Consider the following 21,437-nt stretch of genomic DNA (forward strand, 5'->3'; position numbering starts at 1 on the left):
CTAAAATAATACGCCAGTCACTCGGTATGTAAGGATTGCAACGATAACTTGCATCAAAATGTGTTCAGGCGTTTGAAAGTCACGCTGGAATAGATACTAACATATATCACACGCGACGGATTTTGATGCGGTTTCCAGCAATACACAAAACGACTCGAGAGGAAAGTTTGTATGTATGACACGTGTTACTGTAGCTGAGATAAGCCGGGAATCTTTCTATTTCGTTTTTCAATGAAGAAGTTATATATGTATATGTAGTACGCAGCTTAGATGTAACATCGGCAAAGTTCGTAAAACTGATCACATCCGAAATGAGTGCGCTGTCCCGAATTATCAATATTTATTTCTCATATGAATATGATCTTTACACAAACGTAATAACTTGTAATATCATCTGACCTAATATATTCGTCAATTTGACGCGTCGCTGACACGCACTCGCTGTCTCGGGTCGAACTGACGCGGGAATCTATAGCGACGAATAGCGTCGAGTGGCGCGATAGGGAGCTGTTTATGTTGGTTGTGTGAATCGGCAGTTATGTAAAATTAATAAAAACACAATTGCATCAATAATTTTCCAAGTAATTCATCATTCAAGTCATGATTTGAAAGCAGTCGCTTCTATTTATTCATTTGTATAAATTTCAATCATCAATGTAAATAATTCCTATATATCATCCTATCTAAGTAAAAATATTATTTATGTACAATCTTGGAAACTTTGTGTGTATATTGTCTGTATGTGTGATAGTTTCCGAGAATTGAACCGAGATGGTCCAGTGGTTAGAACGCGTGCATCTTAACCGATGATTGCGGGTTCAAACCCACGTAAGCACCACTGAAGTTTCATGTGCTTTATTTGTGTTTATAATTCATCTCGTGCTCGGTAGAGAAAAACATCGTGAGGAAACCTGCATGTGACTAATTTCAACAAAATTCAGCCACATGTCGTGGAATGCGCTGCAAACCTTCTCCTCAAAGGGAGCCTTAGCCCAGTAGTGGGAATATTACAGACTGTTAATGTAATGTATGTAAAATGCAAGCAGAGCGCTTGGAACATGCGAATCCAAGGACTGTTTGTCCTAAGCTAGAGACTCCAGCCGCCGTCAGTCCCCTACACTTCCAGGCTTTCCATTTGTATTAACTATCAGATGTCGCCAATGATGTTCTAGTAAACAGATATGTCATTAACGCGCAAAAAGTGAAGACTAGAAAACGTCCCAATTGGGACGTTTTCCTTTAGTCGTTTTACGTAGTAATACGTTATAATACATCATAATTACGTAGTAATACGTTTTGCGTAATTAAAACATCTAGTTATCCCTTTTACTTATTGTTTTTATCAAGCTGTCCTTTTTACTTGTAACGAAATGTAAAATAAACGGTCCCCGGCGCGGCACACTTTTTTCTGTTGTTTAGTATGGATATAACATATCTGTTTATTAGAATATCATTGGATATCGCCCTGTCCTTGTTTAACTTAACATTAAGCGATATGCGAGAAAGAGACGACACGGATGTCACGTCGTAATTATTTCGACAGTCGCTCCATCTCTCTCTCGCACTGTCCTTGTTTAACTTAACATTGTACGATATGCGAGAAAGAGACGACACTGATGTCACATCGTAATTACGACAGTCGCTCCATCTCTCTCTCGCACTGTCCTTGTTTAACGTAACATTGTACGATATGCGAGAAAGAGACGACACGGATGTCACATCGTAATTACGACAGTCGCTCCATCTCTCTCTCGCACTGTCCTTGTTTAACGTAACATTGTACGATATGCGAGAAAGAGACGACACTGATGTCACATCGTAATTAGTTCGACAGTCGCTCCATCTCTCTCTCGCACTGTCTTTGTTTAACTTAACATTAAGCGATATGCGAGAAAGAGACGACACTGATGTCACATCGTAATTACGACAGTCGCTCCATCTCTCTCTCGCAGACTGGCCGTGATGTGTCATCGCAATCGATTCGACAGTCGCTCCATCTCTCTCTCGCAGACGGGCCGTTGTGGAGTTAGAGGGAGACAGCTCAGAGCCCGGGGAGCTCCCGGGCGCGTCTCCTGCCGGGACTCAGGCGCGACCGGTAGTAGAAGTACTGCTCCTCATTGTGGTGTTCCCGGAGATGCTGCTTCACGTCAAGATACTTCCGAAACGACTTCTTGCAAAGCGGACAGTCCGCTTCGTATTTCCTCTCTTTGTGAACCTGGGAACATAAATAAATAAATAAATAAATAAATAAATAAATATGAGACAACATCACATACATTACTCTGATCCCAATGTAAGTAGCTGAAGCACTTGTGTTATGGAAGATCAGAAGTAACGGTACCACAAACACCCAGACCCAAGACAACATAGAAAACTTATGGCAATCTACATCGACTCGGCCGGGAATCGAAACCGGGACCTCAGAGTGGCGTACCCATGAAAACCGGTGTACACACCACTCGACCACGGAGGTCGTCAAAAGTATTAGTATTCACTCTATATGTAACATATGATGAGTGTACGCCAATCCGAGTTTTCTATGTTAGCTGTGATGGCCGCGTGGTTAGAACGCGTGCATCTTAACCGATGATTGCGGGTTCATACACAAGCACCACTATATATATGTGCTTAATTTGTGTCTATAATTCATCTCGTGCTCGGTAACGGAAAACATCGCGAGGAAACCTGCATGTGACAAATTTCATCGAAATTCTGCCACATGTGCATTCCACCAACTGTCATTGAAACAGCGTGGTGGAATATGTTAAAAACCCTCTCCTTAATGGAAGAGGAGGCCTTATCTCAGCAGTGGGAACTATGTTACCTTGGGTCTGGGTGTTTGTTGTACCGTCGTTACTTCTGATTCTCCATAACACAAGTACTTTAGCTACATACGTTGGGATCAGAGTAATGTATGTGATGTTGTCCAATATATATTTATATGGACCAAGGAAATTGACCAGGTGATGGTCAGTGGTCACTAACGACCCTACATTACCACCAACAAAGTCATTGGGTGTTACGATGTTATGTCTTTTGTAGTAATTACACTGGGTCACTCATCCTCAAAACCGAAACACAACAACACTGAATATTGTTGAATATACGACACGTGGGTGGTACTCGCACTACAAGCCTTTACTTGATGGTAGGGCTTTATTGAAATAAAACTAGTTATAACGGATTTGAATCGCGTATATTATTTATTTTTGACATCCCGACGTATCGAGCACTTTACAGCGTTCGTGGTCACGGGTAGACAGTCTATCCGTGACCACGAACGCTGACCACGGGAAATCAAAAATAATTAATACACGCGATTCAAATCCGTTATAACTAGTTTTATTTCAATGTGTAATCGCGAAAATTTAAGACAACAGTACTCAGTATTGTTGTTTCGGTTTAAAGGATGAGCCAGTGTAACTACAGGCACAAGGGACATAACATCTTAGTTCCCAAGGTTGACACTGACGATGTAAGGAATAGTTAATATATCTTCCAGCGTCATTGTCTGTGGGTGATGGTGACCATCAGGTGGTCAATACGCTCGTCCGCCATGCTATACCAGTCACCTGCCACATGTGGTCCCACTTCTCCCGCAGCGAACCGTGGGTCGAGGAGCATAGGGGGCACTTTACACGCGAGCGGTTTCTCTTCAGATGCTTGTTGTAGCTCGACTGCGTGTAGAACAGCTTGTCGCAGGTCTCACAGCTGATTGGTTTCACGACCTGGTGCATCTGGAAACCGGCAATTGTTATTCGTTATTGTCCGCTTGGCGTGCGAGCGAGAAACAGCATTAGAGGGGATTGCGTAGTGTGAGCGAGACGGAGCTACGCGCCACAATCGTGTCTGCACATATAATAGAATAGGAGTGTCCGTCTGTTACGGCTTATCTCTGGAATGACTGGACCAATTTCAATGGGACTTTTATTGGCGTATAGCTCATGTTATAAGGAGTGATTTAGTTATAGGCATAGTTGGTTTTTATTAAAATTAGTGAAAATTTCAATGCCAACGTCTACGATGATGTCGGCTAGCGACGATTCTGAGTTGCTTCTGCTGTATTTTAAGGAGCTCCTGTATCCGTGCAATTGGCTCCAACGCAAAGAAGTGAAGAAAAAAAAAAACAAAAGCTCTTGGTGGTAGGGCTTTGTGCGAGCCCGTCTGGGTAGGTACCACCCACTCATCAGTTATTCTACCGCCAAATAACAGTACTCTGTATTGTTGTGTTCCGGTCTGAAGGGTGAGACAGTGTAACTACAGGCACAAGGGACATAGCATCTTAGTTCCCAAGGTTAGTGGCGCATTGACGGTGTAAGGAATAGTTAATATTTCTCACAGCGTCATTGTCTACGGGTGATGGTGACCACTTACCATCAGGTGGCCCATATGCTCGTCCGCCAACCTATACCATAAAAAAAAAGCGCGCGAAACTGAATCACCGCCATTAAGCTTTGTTTTTGGTCGCGGACTGTGAGGTCGATAAGTCGTCACAGCAATGTGTAATTGTGTACGATTTGGCGACGTATGTATGTCGAAATAAAACGCGTTACTGCACGCCGAGTACATACCAACTTAACTCACCTTGATGTGCTTGATTAGAAAGTTCTTATTGCTGAATTTCTTGTTGCAGATGTCGCACACGACAACCGATAGATTGTGCACCTTCTTGTGCTTGCAAAAGTTGCTCGAATCGCTGAAAGCCTTGTCGCATATCTCGCACTTATAGATCGGCAGGCAGGCGTGTTCGCGCATGTGCCGCTTGTACCTGAAACAAGAGCATTTGGCTAAAGTTTCCGTTTGCATACGGTAAATAGAACGTTTTTGGGCAATGGAAAATATAATCAATTTACCATTTACAAAATTTAAAAATATTATCAAGACTAAATTAATAAATAAATCATACTATTCATTAAAAGAGTACTTTTTAGAGTACGCCTGGAGTTAGGCTCGGGTTCCATGATAGGACGCTAATTACTGTCAGTAACAGCATTGTAAATGTGTTTATTTGAAAAGAGCAACGTATGCGAGTTTCTTGCCGTTTCTTCTCGCTAGAAGCTGCTTTCCGAAACGGTGGTAGTATTTGATTATTGACGATTCAAAAACGTCATTCATTGTGAAGTTTACTTGAATAAAATTGATTTGATTTGATTTGAAGGGCGCGCCCGGGGGGGGGGGGTGTTGTGGGGGGGGGGTTGGTGGTGGGGTTTTACGAGCGGGTCACTCACGCGTCTCCGCGCTGGAAGGCGCGCCCGGGGGGAGGGGGGGGGGGGGGCGGTACGAGCGGGCCACTCACGCGTCTCCGCGCTGGAAGGCGCGCCCGCACAGCTGGCACGCGATACCGCCGCGGCGCGCGCGCTCGGCGAGCGCGTCTCCAAGCAGGTGCTCGATGTAGTGGCGCTTGCAGTCGTTACGGCGCTCGAAGCGCTTGGAGCAAAGCGCGCACGTGCGCGGAAAGCGCTGCAAGGCACCGCCCGGGTCCGCCCCCTGGAGGATCACTGGAACGACACGCCGTGCGTTTAATAAATTTGACCTTTTTATTAAAAAGGAAAACCCGCCGGTTCTTCTAAGGTCGGTCGGACCCCAAAAAAGATCAGTTTGACCCGTTAATCTATCACCGTAGGACTTTGTAAAGTAACGAAACGTATCTTAAAAACAAAACCAGCTGATATTACCTAGAAGATCAGTTAATAACCTTGATGGTCAGTAAGGGTTGGGGGAAAGAGGAAATTTTGGTCACCGTTCGGGCCAAGCGGAGCAGAATGCATAAGGCAACCCCTACCCACCCCTACACTACTCTCACTTTGGACTACTGTAACATAAGGGGACTCAACTCCAATCTCACTGTCACCTTAAGACGGCGAAGCCAGCCTTCATCTTTTTTACTGAAACCTAGGTTTCCTCTCCTGCCGATACGACTTTTCTTTATTACCCCGGGTACGAATTAGAACATTCCTTTCCTCCACGAGTTGGGGTGTGCGTTTACGTCAGAGATGCTCTCGACATCTCAGCAGCCTTGAAGGGTATCTGGCCTACTTATCGATAATCTGGTTGCGTGTAGACTGCGCCGACCATCCGAGAATCTACGCGTGCCTTTATAGGTTCCATAGCAGTAATGCCGAAACCGACTGACTGGTTGAGCACGTCCAAATGGCTACAGATCCCAGCCGCTGAGATCGTAATTCTTGGCGATTTTAATACCTGACGAATGGCTTGGATCACTCACTACCGATCGTAAGGGTAGATCCGTTGTCGATTTCGCTTAAGTGTACGAATTGACACAACTGGTCATCTCGCAACGCAAATATCGGACGTGGAAGATCATACATCTTCCTTGTTGGACCTTCTGCTGACTTCGCACCCCGATGGCTACCAGGTTGTTTGATCGACAACCTGGTAGCCATTTACTACTCCTAGCCCTACGATAGCTACGGCACTGAGAACGGGAATCGCCTCTGTAGTACAGAATAACAGTGTGATCCTTATATATTGCTCGCACCTTTCAAATGGCTCCGCTAAGTAAATAATGGAGATCTTGGATCAAGGTTGTGCGGTCTACAAAGGGTGTTTATAACACCCTCGACATAGCCGTAGGCGGGGGGTGTTTTGGGGATTAAGTTGTAAGGTTTTGGAACGAGTGATATCGAAGTATAAAATTAGTTCCTTTCATATGAAGAGTCGAGATGACCCTGTGGTTAGAACGCGTGCATCTTAACCGATGATATCATAACGTCACGCGTGACGGTACGATACGCATACGTCGTCTACCCATTCGTACTAATTAATTAATTATAACAAATTAAAAGATATATTTTTGAAGTGAACAACTATTTTAAAAGTGTATTAAACTTACAGCAACCCGCATTGGAACAGCGTGGTGGAATATGTTCCAAACCTTCTCCTCAAAGGGAGAGGAGGCCTTTAGCCCGGCAGTAGGAATTTAGTAGGCTGTTGTTGTTGTTGTATATAAAATTGGCGTATTTTACGGTACATAAAGTCCATTCATTTTTATAAAATATATCGTTCATAGCTGACAAGTGCACAGTGTAAGCCTAAAAAGTGTTTTTAATAATCATTAAATGTTGTATAACTTCTAGCTGTTGAATCATATTCAGTCGCAGAATAGGCTATTTGACTGGTTTTTAAAATCCATTTTATATTATTTAGTAGAAGTTAAGGAAGCCAGTAACAGTTGTGTTTTTTATTTCTAGTACATATTTGCCGAAAAATATCATATTAAAAATTCCATACTTAAATAACGAGAGAAAACGCTACTTGGACCATATGGCGCTGCAATGGGGTCGGCGACGTCACTTTTCTGTATTTTAATCTGTGGTACATATAGTAGAAAAGCAAAGTTTACAAGAAAGTGACTTCATCATAAGCCCGGCCAATCAGGAGCGTTTTGTGTCACGTGACAAACGTTTGAAAAAGTGCATTTTTATTTATTGCTTTTTGAATAAATTAAGTATTATTTTCAACTTTCGTAAGTAAATAACCATTTTTAAACTCATAATATACACTGATTATAATAATTCACAATTTATTTATCGCATTGTCAAATAGCCAATTGTGATTAACCAACATTACTGTTGTTGACAGGCTTGTAATTTACTTGTGGAAAGTGCCGAGTTTTCAAGTGTTACCATTAACTGCCTGTAAATTTCCCACTGCTGGGCTAAGGCCTCCCCTTAATTTGAGGAGAAGGTTTGGAACATATTTTACCACGCTGTTCCAATTTGTGGATTCAGATGTGGCAGGATTTCGTTGAAATAAGACACTTGCAAACTTCGTTTTCCTTCACCGCCGAGCACGAGATGAATTATAAACACAAATTAAGCACATAAATATTCAGTTTGAACCCGCAATCATCGGTTACATAAGTTACAAGCTAATCTTTTATATAACCTTACAGTAAATTTTATTTTACTTGGTAGGGCTTTGTGCTAGCACGTCTGGGTAGGTACCACCCACTCAACAGTCATTCTACCGCCAAACAACAGTACTCAGTATTATTGTGTTCCGGTTTGAAGGCTGAGACAGTGTAACTACAGGCACAAGGGACATAACATCTTAGTTCCCAAGGTTGGTGTCACATTGACGATGTAAGGAATAGTTAATATTTCTTACAGCGTCATTGTCTATGGGTGATGGTGACCACTTACCATCAGGTGGCCCATATGCTCGTCCGCTAACCTATACCAAAGAAAAAAATAAATAAAACTATGTTTTGTATATACAGTTCTTTATTCAATTTTAATTAACGATTTTAAATTGTCAAGCGCACGGCAAACTATGCTATAGTCTAAACTAGTTATTGCCCTCGTCTTCGTTCGCGTTTTCAGACTTTGGTTGTCACGTGTCAGGCAAGAAAAGTAGCCTATGTCCTTCTTTGGAGTCCAAGTTTGCTTCATAGCAAACTTCATCAAATTCGGTTCAGCGGTTTGGTCGTGAAAGAACGACAGACAGACAAAGTTACTTTCACATTTTCACATTCGAGGACCTCCATGGTCGAGTGGTGTGTACACCGGTTTTCATGGTTACGCCACTCTGAGGTCCCAGGGTCGATTCCCGGCCGAGTCGATGTAGATTACCATTAGTTTTCTATGTTGTCTTGGGTCTGGGTGTATGTGTTACCGTCGTAACACAAGTGCTTCAGCTACTTACATTGGGATCAGAGTAATGTATGTGATGTTGTCTCATATATATTTATTTATATTTACATTTATAATATTAGTATGGATTGGGAATTAAAAAATGGTCAACATAGGCATGGTTTGAAAAGAAAATTCACATCTTCTGAATAGTCTAAGGCTTGCTAATTTTCTTTGACCTTAGTACATATCTTGAAATTTTCTTTTCTAACGGTATTTAGGTAGGTCTAATCAACTCGAGTTTTTTGCTGACGCTCCTTCGATGTCCTTGAAACCTCTATCTGTCATGATACAAGCTCCAGATGGTGAAATGTCCATTAATCCAGATTCTGCAAAGAATTTCAAATCAAAAGTGCGACCACCAAAATATTCTGAGATAAAAATCTGAAACAAGCGATTCGCCCCGGCTTCGTACGGGTGCAATACTGATACTAAATATTCTACAGAATTTGTTTATTTACGACATCACATTAGAAACTTCTACAATTATCAGTGTTTCTTTACTATATTGTCCGTGTATTATATACAAAAACCTTCCGCTCGAATCGCTCTATCTATTAATAAAAACCGCATCAAAATCCGTTGCATAATTTCAAAGATCTAAGCATACATAGGGACAGTGGTAAGCGACTTTGTTTTATACTGAGTAATGATATTGTACAGTCAGTGTAAGAAAAGATTCGTCACCTTAAGATCTATTTTCGCGTGCTCAGTATGAGCGATAATCTGTTACCGATCGAGAACATATGACACTGACAGACATATTTTGACAATTCAGTAGAAGATATCACATCTACGACTAATTACGCCATTAAAGAAATTTCATGTCGATATAAAACTAGACGTAGTCCGAAGATGTTGCACTATTTTGAACCAAGCTGTAACTATGTAAGTTTAATTTTATATGCAGTTGTCAGTTTAGTGCTTTAGTTACAAAAGGTCATAACAGTTTGACAAAGGAATGAATTTGGTTTTCTTACTCGGACTGTACAATAACTTAAATTAACTTGTTTAGGTGACAAAGCTACAGTACTTTTGGGGTACTTTCATTTCTACCTCAACTTTTTTCCCTCGTTTATAACGATACATGGACACCTACAATTAATATTTTGTTACGAACTCTCTTAAAATAATTACTTCATTAGAAATTAATCATTATTGTAATCACTATCACTACGTATAATAAAACAAAGCCCCCCGGCCATATATGTCTGTATCTTCGCGATAAAGTCTAAAACTACTGACCAATTTTCATGCGATTTTCACTAATAGATATAGATAAGGTATAGGTATATAATTAATAGGGTTTATCTGCTCTACCAGTGGTTAGAACGCGTGCATCTTAACCGATGATTGCGGGTTCAAACCCAGGCAAGCACCGCTGATTCATGTGCTTAATTTGTCTTTATAATTCATCTCGTGTTCAGCGGTGAAGGAAAACATCGTGAGGAAACCTGCATGTGACAAATTTCATAGAAATTCTGCCACATGTGTATTCCACCAACCCGCAGTGGAATATGTTCTAAACCTTCTCTTCGAAGGGAGAGGAGGCCTTTAGCCCTGCAGTGGGAATTTACAGGCTGTTGTTGTAAATAAGTTGAAATAGAACGACAATTATACCATGTCGGAAAAAAGCACCAAAAAAACATAAAAAATGTCGTGCGAAGCTGGGACTGGTCACTAGTAACATTATATAGAATCAATTTACATCATACCTGGAGCATTTCCAATGCTCTAAAGAATTTCGACTTTCCTTTTCATTGCTGCTGATCTAGGTTTCAATGGTACCATTCGATTCTGGCATTCGAAGATGTGTGGTACCACATGTTTCTTCAGAAAAAGTTTCCCCCCGATCATTTTAAATTTCATCCAATTCTCGACATCGTTCTCGAGCTGTAAAATTAAATTAACGACGAGTTTGGCAAGTATTATGTAAGTATAGTACGACACAACTTAGATGTATCATCGGCAAAATTCGTAAAACCGATCACATCCGAATTGAGTACGCTATCCCAAATTATCAATATGTATTTCTCATGCGAATATGATCTTTACACCAACGTAATAACTTGTAATATCATGTGACCTAATATATTCGTCAATTCGACGCGTCGCTTTACACGCACTCGCTGTCTCGGGTCGAACTGACGCGGGAATCTATAGCGACGAATAGCGTCGAACGGCGCGATAGGGAGCTGTTTCTGTTGGTCGTGTGAATCAGTGATCGGTTTTATTGAATTTGCCGATGCTACATCAAGTGTAAGACAATTTTATTCGGTAACTTACGTCAAAGTGGTCTTCACAACATCGTATTATAGTTTTCGGGGAAAACATACTCCTCTTCACGGCTTGAAACCACTTCTTCCTCAGTTTGAGATCGGAAGGTCCAGTCAAGAACAGTTTATTCGGAAACTTCGTTGAGGTAGAAGAACACATTGGCACAAAACACACGTCAACACGGGTCTTTCTCGGAGTATCGATTGTATAGTTATGGTCACCTGATATTGATAAATGGTCCATTTTAAATATTTCCAAAAAAAATATCTCAAAACATAAGTGGGCTAGTGGACAGGAGTGACGTCATACGAAATATAGATCCGTTTTCGCGCGAAATTTTGAAACCGCAATAAATTAGCGTTTTAATTCTTGTTTACACTTGTGGTCTGTACTACATGGAGTTCTTTAAAATGAACTCAAAAATAGATATCGCATATTCACAATAGGCTATTTGACAATGCGAAATTAAATTTATGAATTATTGTAATTAGTGTATATTATGAGTTTAAAAATGATTATTTACTAACGAAACTTGAAAATAATACCTAATTTATTCAAAAATCCATAAATAAAAATGCATATTTTCAAACGTTTGTCACGTGACACAAAACGCTCCTGATTGGCCGGGCTTGTGATGAAGTCACTTTCTTGTTGACCTTGCTTTTCTACTATATGTACCACAGATTAAAATACAGCAAAGTGACGTCACCGAACCCATTGCAACGCCATATTGTCCAAGTAGCGTTTTCGCTCGCTATTTAAATATGGGATTTTTAATATGATATTTTTCGGCAAATATGTACTAGAAATAAAAAAAATCAACTTTTACTGGGTTCCTTAACCTCTATTAAATAATATAAAATGGATTTTAAAAATCAGACAAATAGCCTATTGGACCCGTGCGAAACCCGGGCGAGTAGCTAGTTAATAAATAAAATAAATCCTTATGCTTTTTACTTCTTTTTCAATCCTATAAAATTACTGATACGCCATACTTATTTTGGAAATATTTTGGGACAAAAATCAGGTGAATAACGCTACGAATTATTCTTGTGATTTTGAATCGACGCTGGATTTGTCACACTGAAGTCGCTTGGTTAGAACGCGTGCATCTTAACCGATGATTGCGGGTTCAAACCCAAGCACTGAATATTCACGTGCCTAATTTGTTTTTACAAGCTTTTATTTAACTTGCAATGTATGATTGTTCGGGTGAAATCTTACAACTCAATTTTAAGCCACTTGCCATCAACCGATTGGGCTGAAATTTGGTGAGCACGTTCAGTTCGGATGACAATGCATGATTAACAGTGTGACGTCATTCTAAATCCAACATGGCGGCATACCCACAATGGCGGACCAATTATAATAATTTATCTCGTGTGTCTAGTTTCAGCGAAATTCTGCCACATGCGTATCCAACCCGAATTTGAGCAGCGTGGTGAAATGTCCCTAATATTCTCCTCATAGGGAGAGGAGGCTTTATATAGGCTAAATTTACAGGCAGATAATGTATTTGAAAAATTGGCAAAAACACTCAATATTACAGCGTTCGAAATTAATTTCTAGAAAACAAATAGACATTTCTAGAACGTTAGAACGTTTTACAATTTTTCCTTAATGACCTCACTGGCGGAGGCGAAAAATAAATTGTCAATTATCATAATCAGTATATATAGTGAGTTTAACAATGGATATTTACTAACAAAAGTTGGAAACGATACTTAATTTAATCAGAATGCATATTTGAAACGTTTGTCACGTGACTCAAAACGTGCCTGATTGGTCGGGTTTATGATGACGTCACTTGCTTGTTTACTGCGTTTACCTACTGTATATGGATTGTACGTACCACAGCATACAATACAGGAAAGTGACGTCACTAACCCCATTTCAACGTCATATTATCCAAGTAGCGTTTTCGCGCGCTATTTAAATATGGAACTCTTAATTTGATATTTTTCGGCAAATGTATACTAGTAGTAAAAAAAATCTCCTCAATGGGAGGGGAGATCTTAGGCTAACAGTGGGAAATTTGTGAGTCGAGATGTCCCAGTGGTTAGAACGCGTGCATATTAACCGATGATTGCGGGTTCAAACCCAAACAAGCACCACTATATATATGTGCTTAATTGTCTTTAAAATTCATCTCGTGCCCAGCGGTGAAGGAAAACATCTTGAGGAAACCTGCATGTGACAAATTTCATAGAAATTCTGCCACATTTGCATTCCACCAACCCGCATTGGAATATGTTCCAAAACCCTCTCCTAAATGGCCTTATCTCAGCAGTGGGAAATTTACAGGCCGTTACTTTACTTTACTTTACTATAATTTTAAAGTCAGTACTCACTCAGCATATCCTTCAGAAGGGGTTTCTCGTCCATATCCACAAAGTTAACACTCTCATCGTTCGCTATATCATGTATCTCCAGGTGTGTCTCCCAGTGCTGGAAGAATTCTTCCACGCTGAGGGTCATCTTACACTTCCTGCACTGGTACCTGCAGTCTGTCTCCTGTTCCGAATCCCTTATCGCGTGGATCATCACGTAGTTACTCTTTATGTGGTAGTTCACGTGGCTGATGAGGGTCTGGGAGGCGGGGAACTGCTTGAAGCACTTCGGGCAGGCCGATTGCTTGTAATTGTGTGCCTCGAAATGCTGGAGATACTTCCTCAGGGTCTGTGAGGTCGTGTTGCATTTCGTACACGTGTATGCATTCATCGTATACTTTGAATACTTCGCTTCTGTCATTTTGACGTGACCCTTTTTCCTTTTCGTGTATTTACGTCTGAAAATCAAATCGTTACTCATTACTTGTATCAAGTACATTGACGAGTCGATTGCGAGTTCGAACCCAGGCAAGCACCCTGATTCATGCGCTTGATTTGTCTTTATAATTCATCTCGTGCTCAGCGGTGAAGGAAAACATCGTGAGGAAACCTGCATGTGACAAATTTCATAGAAATTCTGCCACGTGTCTATTCCACCAAACCGCATTGGAACAGCGTGGTGGAATATGTTCCAAACCTTCTACTCAAAAGGGAGAGGACGCCTTTAGCCCAGCAGTGGGAATTTACAGGCTGTTGTTGTTGTTGTACTTATATCATAAACTAGCTGTGCCCACGAAAAAATATACATCTCTGTAGCCTAAGTGACTCCCTATTATATCAGTTATCAGACAGTGAGTGTCCCGTCAAAATCGGTCCAGCCGTTCCAGAGATTAGCCGGAACAAATAGACAGACCGTCAAAACATCTAGTTATTCTACTGCCAAATAACAGTACTCAGTATTGTTGTGTTCCGGTTTGAAGGGTGAGTGAGCCAGTGTAACTACAGGCACAAGGGACATGACATCTTAGTTCCCAAGGTTGGTGGCGCATTGACCATGTAAGGAATAGTTAATATTTCTTACAGCGTCATTGTCTATGGGTGATGGTGACCACTTACCATCAGGTGGCCCATATGCTCGTCCGCCAACCTATACCATAAAAAAAAAAACTTGTAAAAAATGTTATTTCGGTATATGTACCGTGTATAACATATGCATTGAGTAAAAAAGGGCTATTTTAATATTACAAACAGACACTCCAATTTTATTATATGTATATAGATGAGAAAGTAACTCTGCCTGTATGTCTCGCTTTCACGCTAACTGCTGGACCGATTTTAATGAAATCTGGTACACAAATAGTCTATAACCTAAGAAAGGACATAGGGTACTTTTTAATTGAGAAAAGGGTTGAAAAGGGGGATGAAAGATTATATGAAAGTATTGTCATTTTAAGAACTAGAAGCATAAAACTTACATTCAGCCTGTTGATATACAGTTCTGAAATATCATATCATGACACCCACTAAGGAGTGTCTCTACCCCTTAAGGGGTGAAATAGGGGTTGAACGTTTTATTTTAGAAATGAATGGTTAATATTTCTTACAGAACCATTGTACATGGGCGGTAGTGACCACTTACCATCAAATAAAAAAAATCAACGGTAACATAATAATTCTCAAGGTCAACAAGAGCTGGTGACGTCACCACGGACCTAGTCCCCAGTGTTATACCTATTATTAATAAATACACTCACCTAGTCAACCTAGGTATCTCCGGTACAACTTGATATAGGACATTGCCCTCGTTCGTATCACACCGTTCCAAGTCAACATCCTCAACTTCATTTTTAACGATAGTTTCAATTTCAACAAATTCATTAACTGAATCACTCTCTTGTTTAACACTCACAACATTTGAAATTTCAAATTCATCGGGAATTTCATATTTAATTTGAATCTCCTGATTCACATTTGACGTGGCAACACTGTCATTAGTGGATTTATTTTTGTTCTTATAGGTTTTTAGTGATGGTATCATTTTCACAGCGTCTTTGCTATCCTCAGCTCGTGTGTCTATGGTATTGATGTTTGTTTCCTCTGTTTGTCTCTGTGTTTCGTTTATTATTCTCTGTACAGTCGATTTGTCTATGACCGTTACTTTTATGTCTAATCCCTGATCGAAACAACCTTTCTGTTGATCATGATTTTCATCTGTATTATCTTGTTTGTCTGTTATCGTATCTGAAATTAATAAATCATTATGATTTTTTTGTTGTTCTACAATTTGTTTTGTTAGTTACAATAAAAACTTATTTCCTAGGTCAGTATTTTAATTATTTTTCTATGCCACTTAAAATGGCACAGCAATAGTTGACATTATTGAAGTACTTAGTATACAAAAATGAATCTATGACCCTATGATCTATGAAAATGTCAACCAATTTCATTGCATCTGGGACAGATTATATCCTGAGTCCAAAACCTTATCATATCATATTAAAATTTGTCTTACAATTTCTTTCTATACAAACTAATATCTTGTTACTTGTGCTTACCATTATATTATTTATAAATAAATATAATCTTACTTTCTATAATCTATGACAGATTTTGATATGATTCATGAATTGAAACTTGGTGGTAGGGCTTTGTGCAAGCCCGTCTGGGTAGCTACCACCCACTCATCAGTTATTCTACCGCCAAACAACAGTACTCAGTATTGTTGTGTTCTGGTTTGAAGTGTGAGTTAGCGGTAGCTATAGGTCATAGCATCTTAGTTCTCAAGGTTGGTGGCGCATTGACGATGTAAGGAATAGTTAATATTACTTACAGCGTCATTGTCTATGGGTGATGGTGACCACTTACCATCAGGTGGCCCATATGCTCGTCCGCCAACCTATACCATAAAAAACATACCTATCAGACCTTGGCAAGCACCATCAAAGCCTTGCTGGGTTGACTGCAAATTACTTGGTTCCATCGCTTCGGTGAGATCAGCTTCTTGCATATTCAATACTTTTTTTGGCACAATAACCTGAAAATCAAACCTTTGTATTACAACACTTGAAAAAGTTAAATAAACAGCATTTGATAGCAAATTGAAGCTATGCCATTGGTCAAGAGCTTGGTTAACCTATACATATAATAAAATTGGAGTGTCTGTTTGTAATACTAGCGGCCGCCCGCGGGTTCGCTCGCGTATTAGTATATATAAGACTAGCGGTCGCCCGCGGCTTCGCCCGCGTAGATAACGGTTCATAATCAGTCTTCTAATATCCCTACTGCTGAGGCACGGTCACATTAGAAGAATTACTGCAACCGGCGCTTGGATCTATTGTGATAAACCTCAAATTCGTGATCACAAGACCTCAGCCAGACCAACATCAGCCACGAATCTGATGAGGTTCTTAGGGTCGGAGGCCATTATGCCCTCTAAGGACCGGAGTTAGAACATTTTATAGTTCTATCTTTTATAGTTTAGGCATCATACGCAAAAAATCAACTTTTTTGGTAGATTTTTTCCTTTTTTGTCCGAAAAACCCAAAATATCTTACGGAACCCTATTTTTTTTTTTTCAAAATAAAATTTAGCCTATGTTATGCGGGATTAATTTAGCTTTCGAATGGTGAAAGAATTTTTAAAATCGGTCCAGTAGTTTTTGAGCCTATTCATTACAACCAAACTTTTCCTCTTTATAATATTAGTGTAGATAGAGATATGGTAACGCGGACGTTTTTGTAGAAATAATTAAAACGAACCAGGTAGCCATACATTGTTTTTAATTTTAAGCAACTGTTTAGACAGCGCACGCTAATAATTCTGTTTTATGAGACATTTTTTTCCGACTTGCTATACAAAAGTTGTGATAGCTCGGTTAATATACATGTTATAGAAACAATTTATAGCCTATAGCACTCAGGAATAATGTATCTATCTGCCAGTTAAAAAAACTTTAGAATATGATTATGAGTTCCAGAGATTACCCCCTACATACAAATTTACAAACTAACAAATTTTACCTCTTTATAATATTAGTATAGATTAAAACAGCCATTTTTTACTCACACGGTACATATACCAAAATAACATTATTTACAATTTTTGTCTATCCGTCTGTTTGTTCCGGCTAATCTCTGGAACGGCTGGGCCGATTTTGACGGGACTTTCACGGGCAGATAACTGATATAATAAGGAGTAACTTAGGCTACAATAATATATTGGTAAATTCAAACTACGGCACAGCTAATCTATGATATTTTGCTATGTATTAGCGTTTTGAACGTCGACGAAACTGTTATTAGAAGTTAAATTCAATTGGATATAAGTAGTTAATTGAAATAGTATTGTAATATAAATAAATGAAAATTTGAACATAAATAAAAACCGACTTCAAACAAAACACTATTTTGAAACAAATTAATATGCACTAAAAAGTAATAAACATAATTACGTATTCAAAATATATTTTTGAGTTTTCCTAAGTAAAATGAAATGAATAATATGAGACCACATAAAAGTCGATTTACGATTATATAATTTAGTTAGGAAAGTTATTAGGTAACGAGGAAAAAACAAAATACAGACGACTTGATAACTTTTTGAAGTCGGTTAAAAATCAATCATAAACTCATCAGACATTGTCCAGTGTATCAGAAAGTTTATATAATAAGGAGTAACATATCCTAACTATAGCTTCTTTGTTAATTTACAAACAAGCAAGTCGCTGGCATAATATAAACTAAAACACCATACCTTCTCGAAGAAAGGATCCACTTCATTAACATCAAAGTGAAACCTATTTTTGTGATCGATTAAAGATGAATAATCAGCGTAATACAAAGACTCCAGACATAGGCTACATTTCAACATCATGGTATAATTCCTCGAATGGACTAATAAGTGTGCAGCCTCCATACAACCTCTATGCAATCTCTTTCCACATATCCTGCACGGTAAATTATTTTTTGAGTTCGATAAATGCAAATTCATAACCCATTTGTATTGAAAATTCTTTCTGCAAAACCGACAACTATACATCATGGGACGTTGCTTGCATTCATGTAGTCTAAAATCGTGATAGCTCATATTGCATTTATGGCATGTATTCTTAGTCCAAAATACAGGCCTGTCCGATCTCACACTGTGCCAGTTGACTAAGTGTTTATAAACTTGCTCTTTGATCCAATGTTTGAACAAACACAACGGACAACGGTACATCTTTGACGTATCAACACCGGCGTTGCTGAGCAGGCTCTTGTATTTCTTACAATCACTTTCGTGCATACTCATCATTTTACACGAATGGAACATCATTTGGCAACCCATACATGTGTAATTAACACCCTGATGAACGGTTACATCCTTACCACATTTCCAACAGTCCGATTCGATGGGTACCATCCTCGGTTTAACGGAAAACTTGTAAGCTATCACCTTTAATTCTTGGAAGGACACCTCCACACCATAATTAAGACTCTCGTGGTTCTTTACATGTTCTCTGAAGTCATAAAAGTGCCACCAGCCAATATCACAGACATAACATATGTACATACCAGGGGCATCCCTGAAACGTGGTGCGGCTTCGTACCATACTTTCCACTTTTTAAGATTCATTTGCAACTTTTTGTCCATATCGCTCTCAGCGATATACGCCTGTTTTCTGCCGAAATCATTCCTCATGTATATTTCAATCAACTTATCGGCAATACTTGTTGTTTTAGTGCTTATTAAATCAAATGCATCTCTTATATCGTCTTCGTTTAACCTGTGCTCGTGATTATTGGTCGTACTTGGAGTATCATTTAAGCTTCTTATTGAATGTATTTTAATATTTAAGTCACCTGATTGATTATCAGTTTCATTGTTGATTACTATGATATCATCGTCGCATTCCTCTACTTCCACTTTTACGGAGAATTCCAAAGGTTTTGATGAAAAATAACCAGGTTCTAGCTTCCTTAATATTGATTGAGCGTCAATTTTAGCTATTGTCTCCTCGATTTCATTCTGTAATTGAAGAAAAGAAATATTTTATTACATATGCTCATATAATCAATTTCATTCAAGTAAACTTCACAATAATGCGTTCTTGAATCGTCGATAATTAAATGCTACCACCGTTTCGGAAAGCAGCCTCTAGCAAAAAGAAACGGCAACAAATAAGCATAGTTGCTCTTATTAAATAAATATATTTACAATACTGCTCTTTAAAATAATTTAGTACTATGATGGAATCCGTGGCCTATGGCCTTACTTAATCTTGTTAAATTTTGTTAATGGTAAATTGATTATATTTCCCGGTATCTTATTATATATGCATATGCCATTGCCTAAAACATTCTCTGTACCGTATACAAACAGAAACAAAGTACTAAGAGCTACTCTTGATCGATACAGTTCGATTCAAATATAAAAGATCAGATAAATTATAAAGTATGGAGCCTTATTATGTAATTACTGATCGATTACCTGGATAAAACCTAGATAATTTTGAGTTTGAGCTGACTTTCATCAGCAGCAACACGCAAACAAGTACAACAACAACAACAACAGCCTGTAAATTCCCACTGCTGGGCTAAAGGCCTTCTCTCCCTTTGAGGAGAAGGTTTGGAACATATTCCATCACGCTGTTCCAATGCGAGTTGGTGGAATACACATGTGGCAGAATTTCTATGAAATTTTCCTTCACCGCTGAGGACGAGATGAATTATAAAGACAAATTAAGCACATGAAACAGCGATGCTTGCCTGGGTTTGAACCCACAATAATCGGTTAAGATGCACGCATTCTAACCAATGGGCCATCTCGACTCAACAAGTACAAAATAATATTTATTTAAGGCCATGAAGAGACCTATTATGATCTTACTACTACTCTACTTGACAGGTGCTTTTTGGCATATTTTATAATAGACAACAGTTTCCAGTATTAAGCTGGACATAACTGATAATTTACCCCCTCATTAAGCTTAAAGCCTATGCAAGGAACATGTATGAAAATGCACCGGAGGAAAAGTGTCACCATTGAAATTACCACTTTTAATATTTCAATGACAACAATTGCTAAACAGAAATAATCCACATTTTGTCTTATTTCCAATGAAATGTATAATTTTTGATCAAACATAAGTTTATAGTTATATATTATTTGACTATAAGGGGTGTCAAACATAGCTCTGCAAGAGTTACATACTGTGCAGTTACACAAGTAATAAATTGTGCAAGATTTTTGTGTTCTTTCTGAACATACACTGATAAAATATATTTGAGAGACAGAAGATCATAGAAAAAGAGAATAAATATATATGCTTTATTATAAAGTATATAACAGGTAATATATATATGTATATTGTATGTTACATCTACATTATAAAGTTGTGTGTAGTAATTTTTTTTGTATTTATTATTATTGATTGCAAAAACATAAAATATTTAGTCACCAATATTGATATATTAAATAATTCTTTATCAAATAACTCAAAAATCATTTTATTTAATAATATATATCGTATAGGCATTAATAATGTTGTTTATTTTGATTTTTGTTTATCAGTAATTCGAGTCTACCCACATTAACTAAAATAAAATTATACAAACATTAAAGTTTCAACTTGTATAGTAAACATTTTAAAACGATTCCCTACAATTGTAGTCTTATTTTAAAACTGTTATTAATATCATTTACATTTAATACATATTTCGTAAGAAAACTGACAAAATGGTGGCCTACCTGCATTTGAGCGATATTTTCATCGTCAGAGTCCAAATATTCCCGCGGCACTAGTTTTGATTTCCTACATCTTTTCTTACTACTCTCCTCCATTTTTGGGTTTTGCTATTTCATAATAGTTAAATTAACACCATAACTTGCCACATACGTTTTAAAGTTTGTTTAACAGAAGGAAACAATTAAAACTTAAAATCTACTCCACGAGCTATCAAGTTTGTCAAGTATAATGCTACTAATTTAGTTGTAAGCTTGTTTCGTAAATATTTCCCTTGAAAGTTGTTTGTTAGTTCATTTTAACGAACAAAATAGAACACGTGATATCAACACTCATAGCATTACAATTTTGTCGGTTTAATCTTCATTCTTCACGCGAGTCGGGTAGTTCGTGAGAATGTTAAATTCGTTCGAAAACGTTTGTTTTGTGGAATGATAATTATTCAATTTTTTT

The 21,437-nt window shown here is 38.5% G+C and overlaps 1 protein-coding gene across 2 annotated transcripts; it reads right to left on the reverse strand.

The window, feature by feature from the left end:
* Nucleotides 1-1,319: 1,319 nt before the first annotated feature.
* Nucleotides 1,320-21,435, reverse strand: LOC124542361 (zinc finger protein 521-like). 2 transcript variants are annotated; one of them, XM_047120335.1, is made up of 9 exons: nucleotides 20,990-21,434; nucleotides 18,014-19,267; nucleotides 16,178-16,295; nucleotides 15,016-15,502; nucleotides 13,283-13,719; nucleotides 5,297-5,498; nucleotides 4,585-4,768; nucleotides 3,573-3,737; nucleotides 1,320-2,215 (listed from the first exon to the last, which is right to left on the reverse strand). In XM_047120335.1, the coding sequence occupies exons 1-9, from the start codon at nucleotides 21,080-21,082 to the stop codon at nucleotides 2,042-2,044; spliced, it is 3,114 nt and encodes a 1,037-aa protein (XP_046976291.1). In that variant the 5' UTR covers nucleotides 21,083-21,434; the 3' UTR covers nucleotides 1,320-2,041. The 2 variants fall into 2 exon arrangements, with proteins under 2 accessions (XP_046976291.1, XP_046976292.1); XM_047120336.1 differs by lacking the exons at nucleotides 1,320-2,215; nucleotides 3,573-3,737; nucleotides 4,585-4,768; nucleotides 5,297-5,498 and adding exons at nucleotides 8,689-8,983; nucleotides 10,370-10,547; nucleotides 10,941-11,152 and having other exon boundaries at nucleotides 20,990-21,435.
* Between the last annotated feature and the right edge of the window lie 2 nt (nucleotides 21,436-21,437).

The sequence above is a fragment of the Vanessa cardui genome, chromosome 30 (assembly GCF_905220365.1).
Source record: "Vanessa cardui chromosome 30, ilVanCard2.1, whole genome shotgun sequence".
In the NCBI taxonomy this organism is placed as follows: Eukaryota; Metazoa; Arthropoda; class Insecta; order Lepidoptera; family Nymphalidae; genus Vanessa; species Vanessa cardui.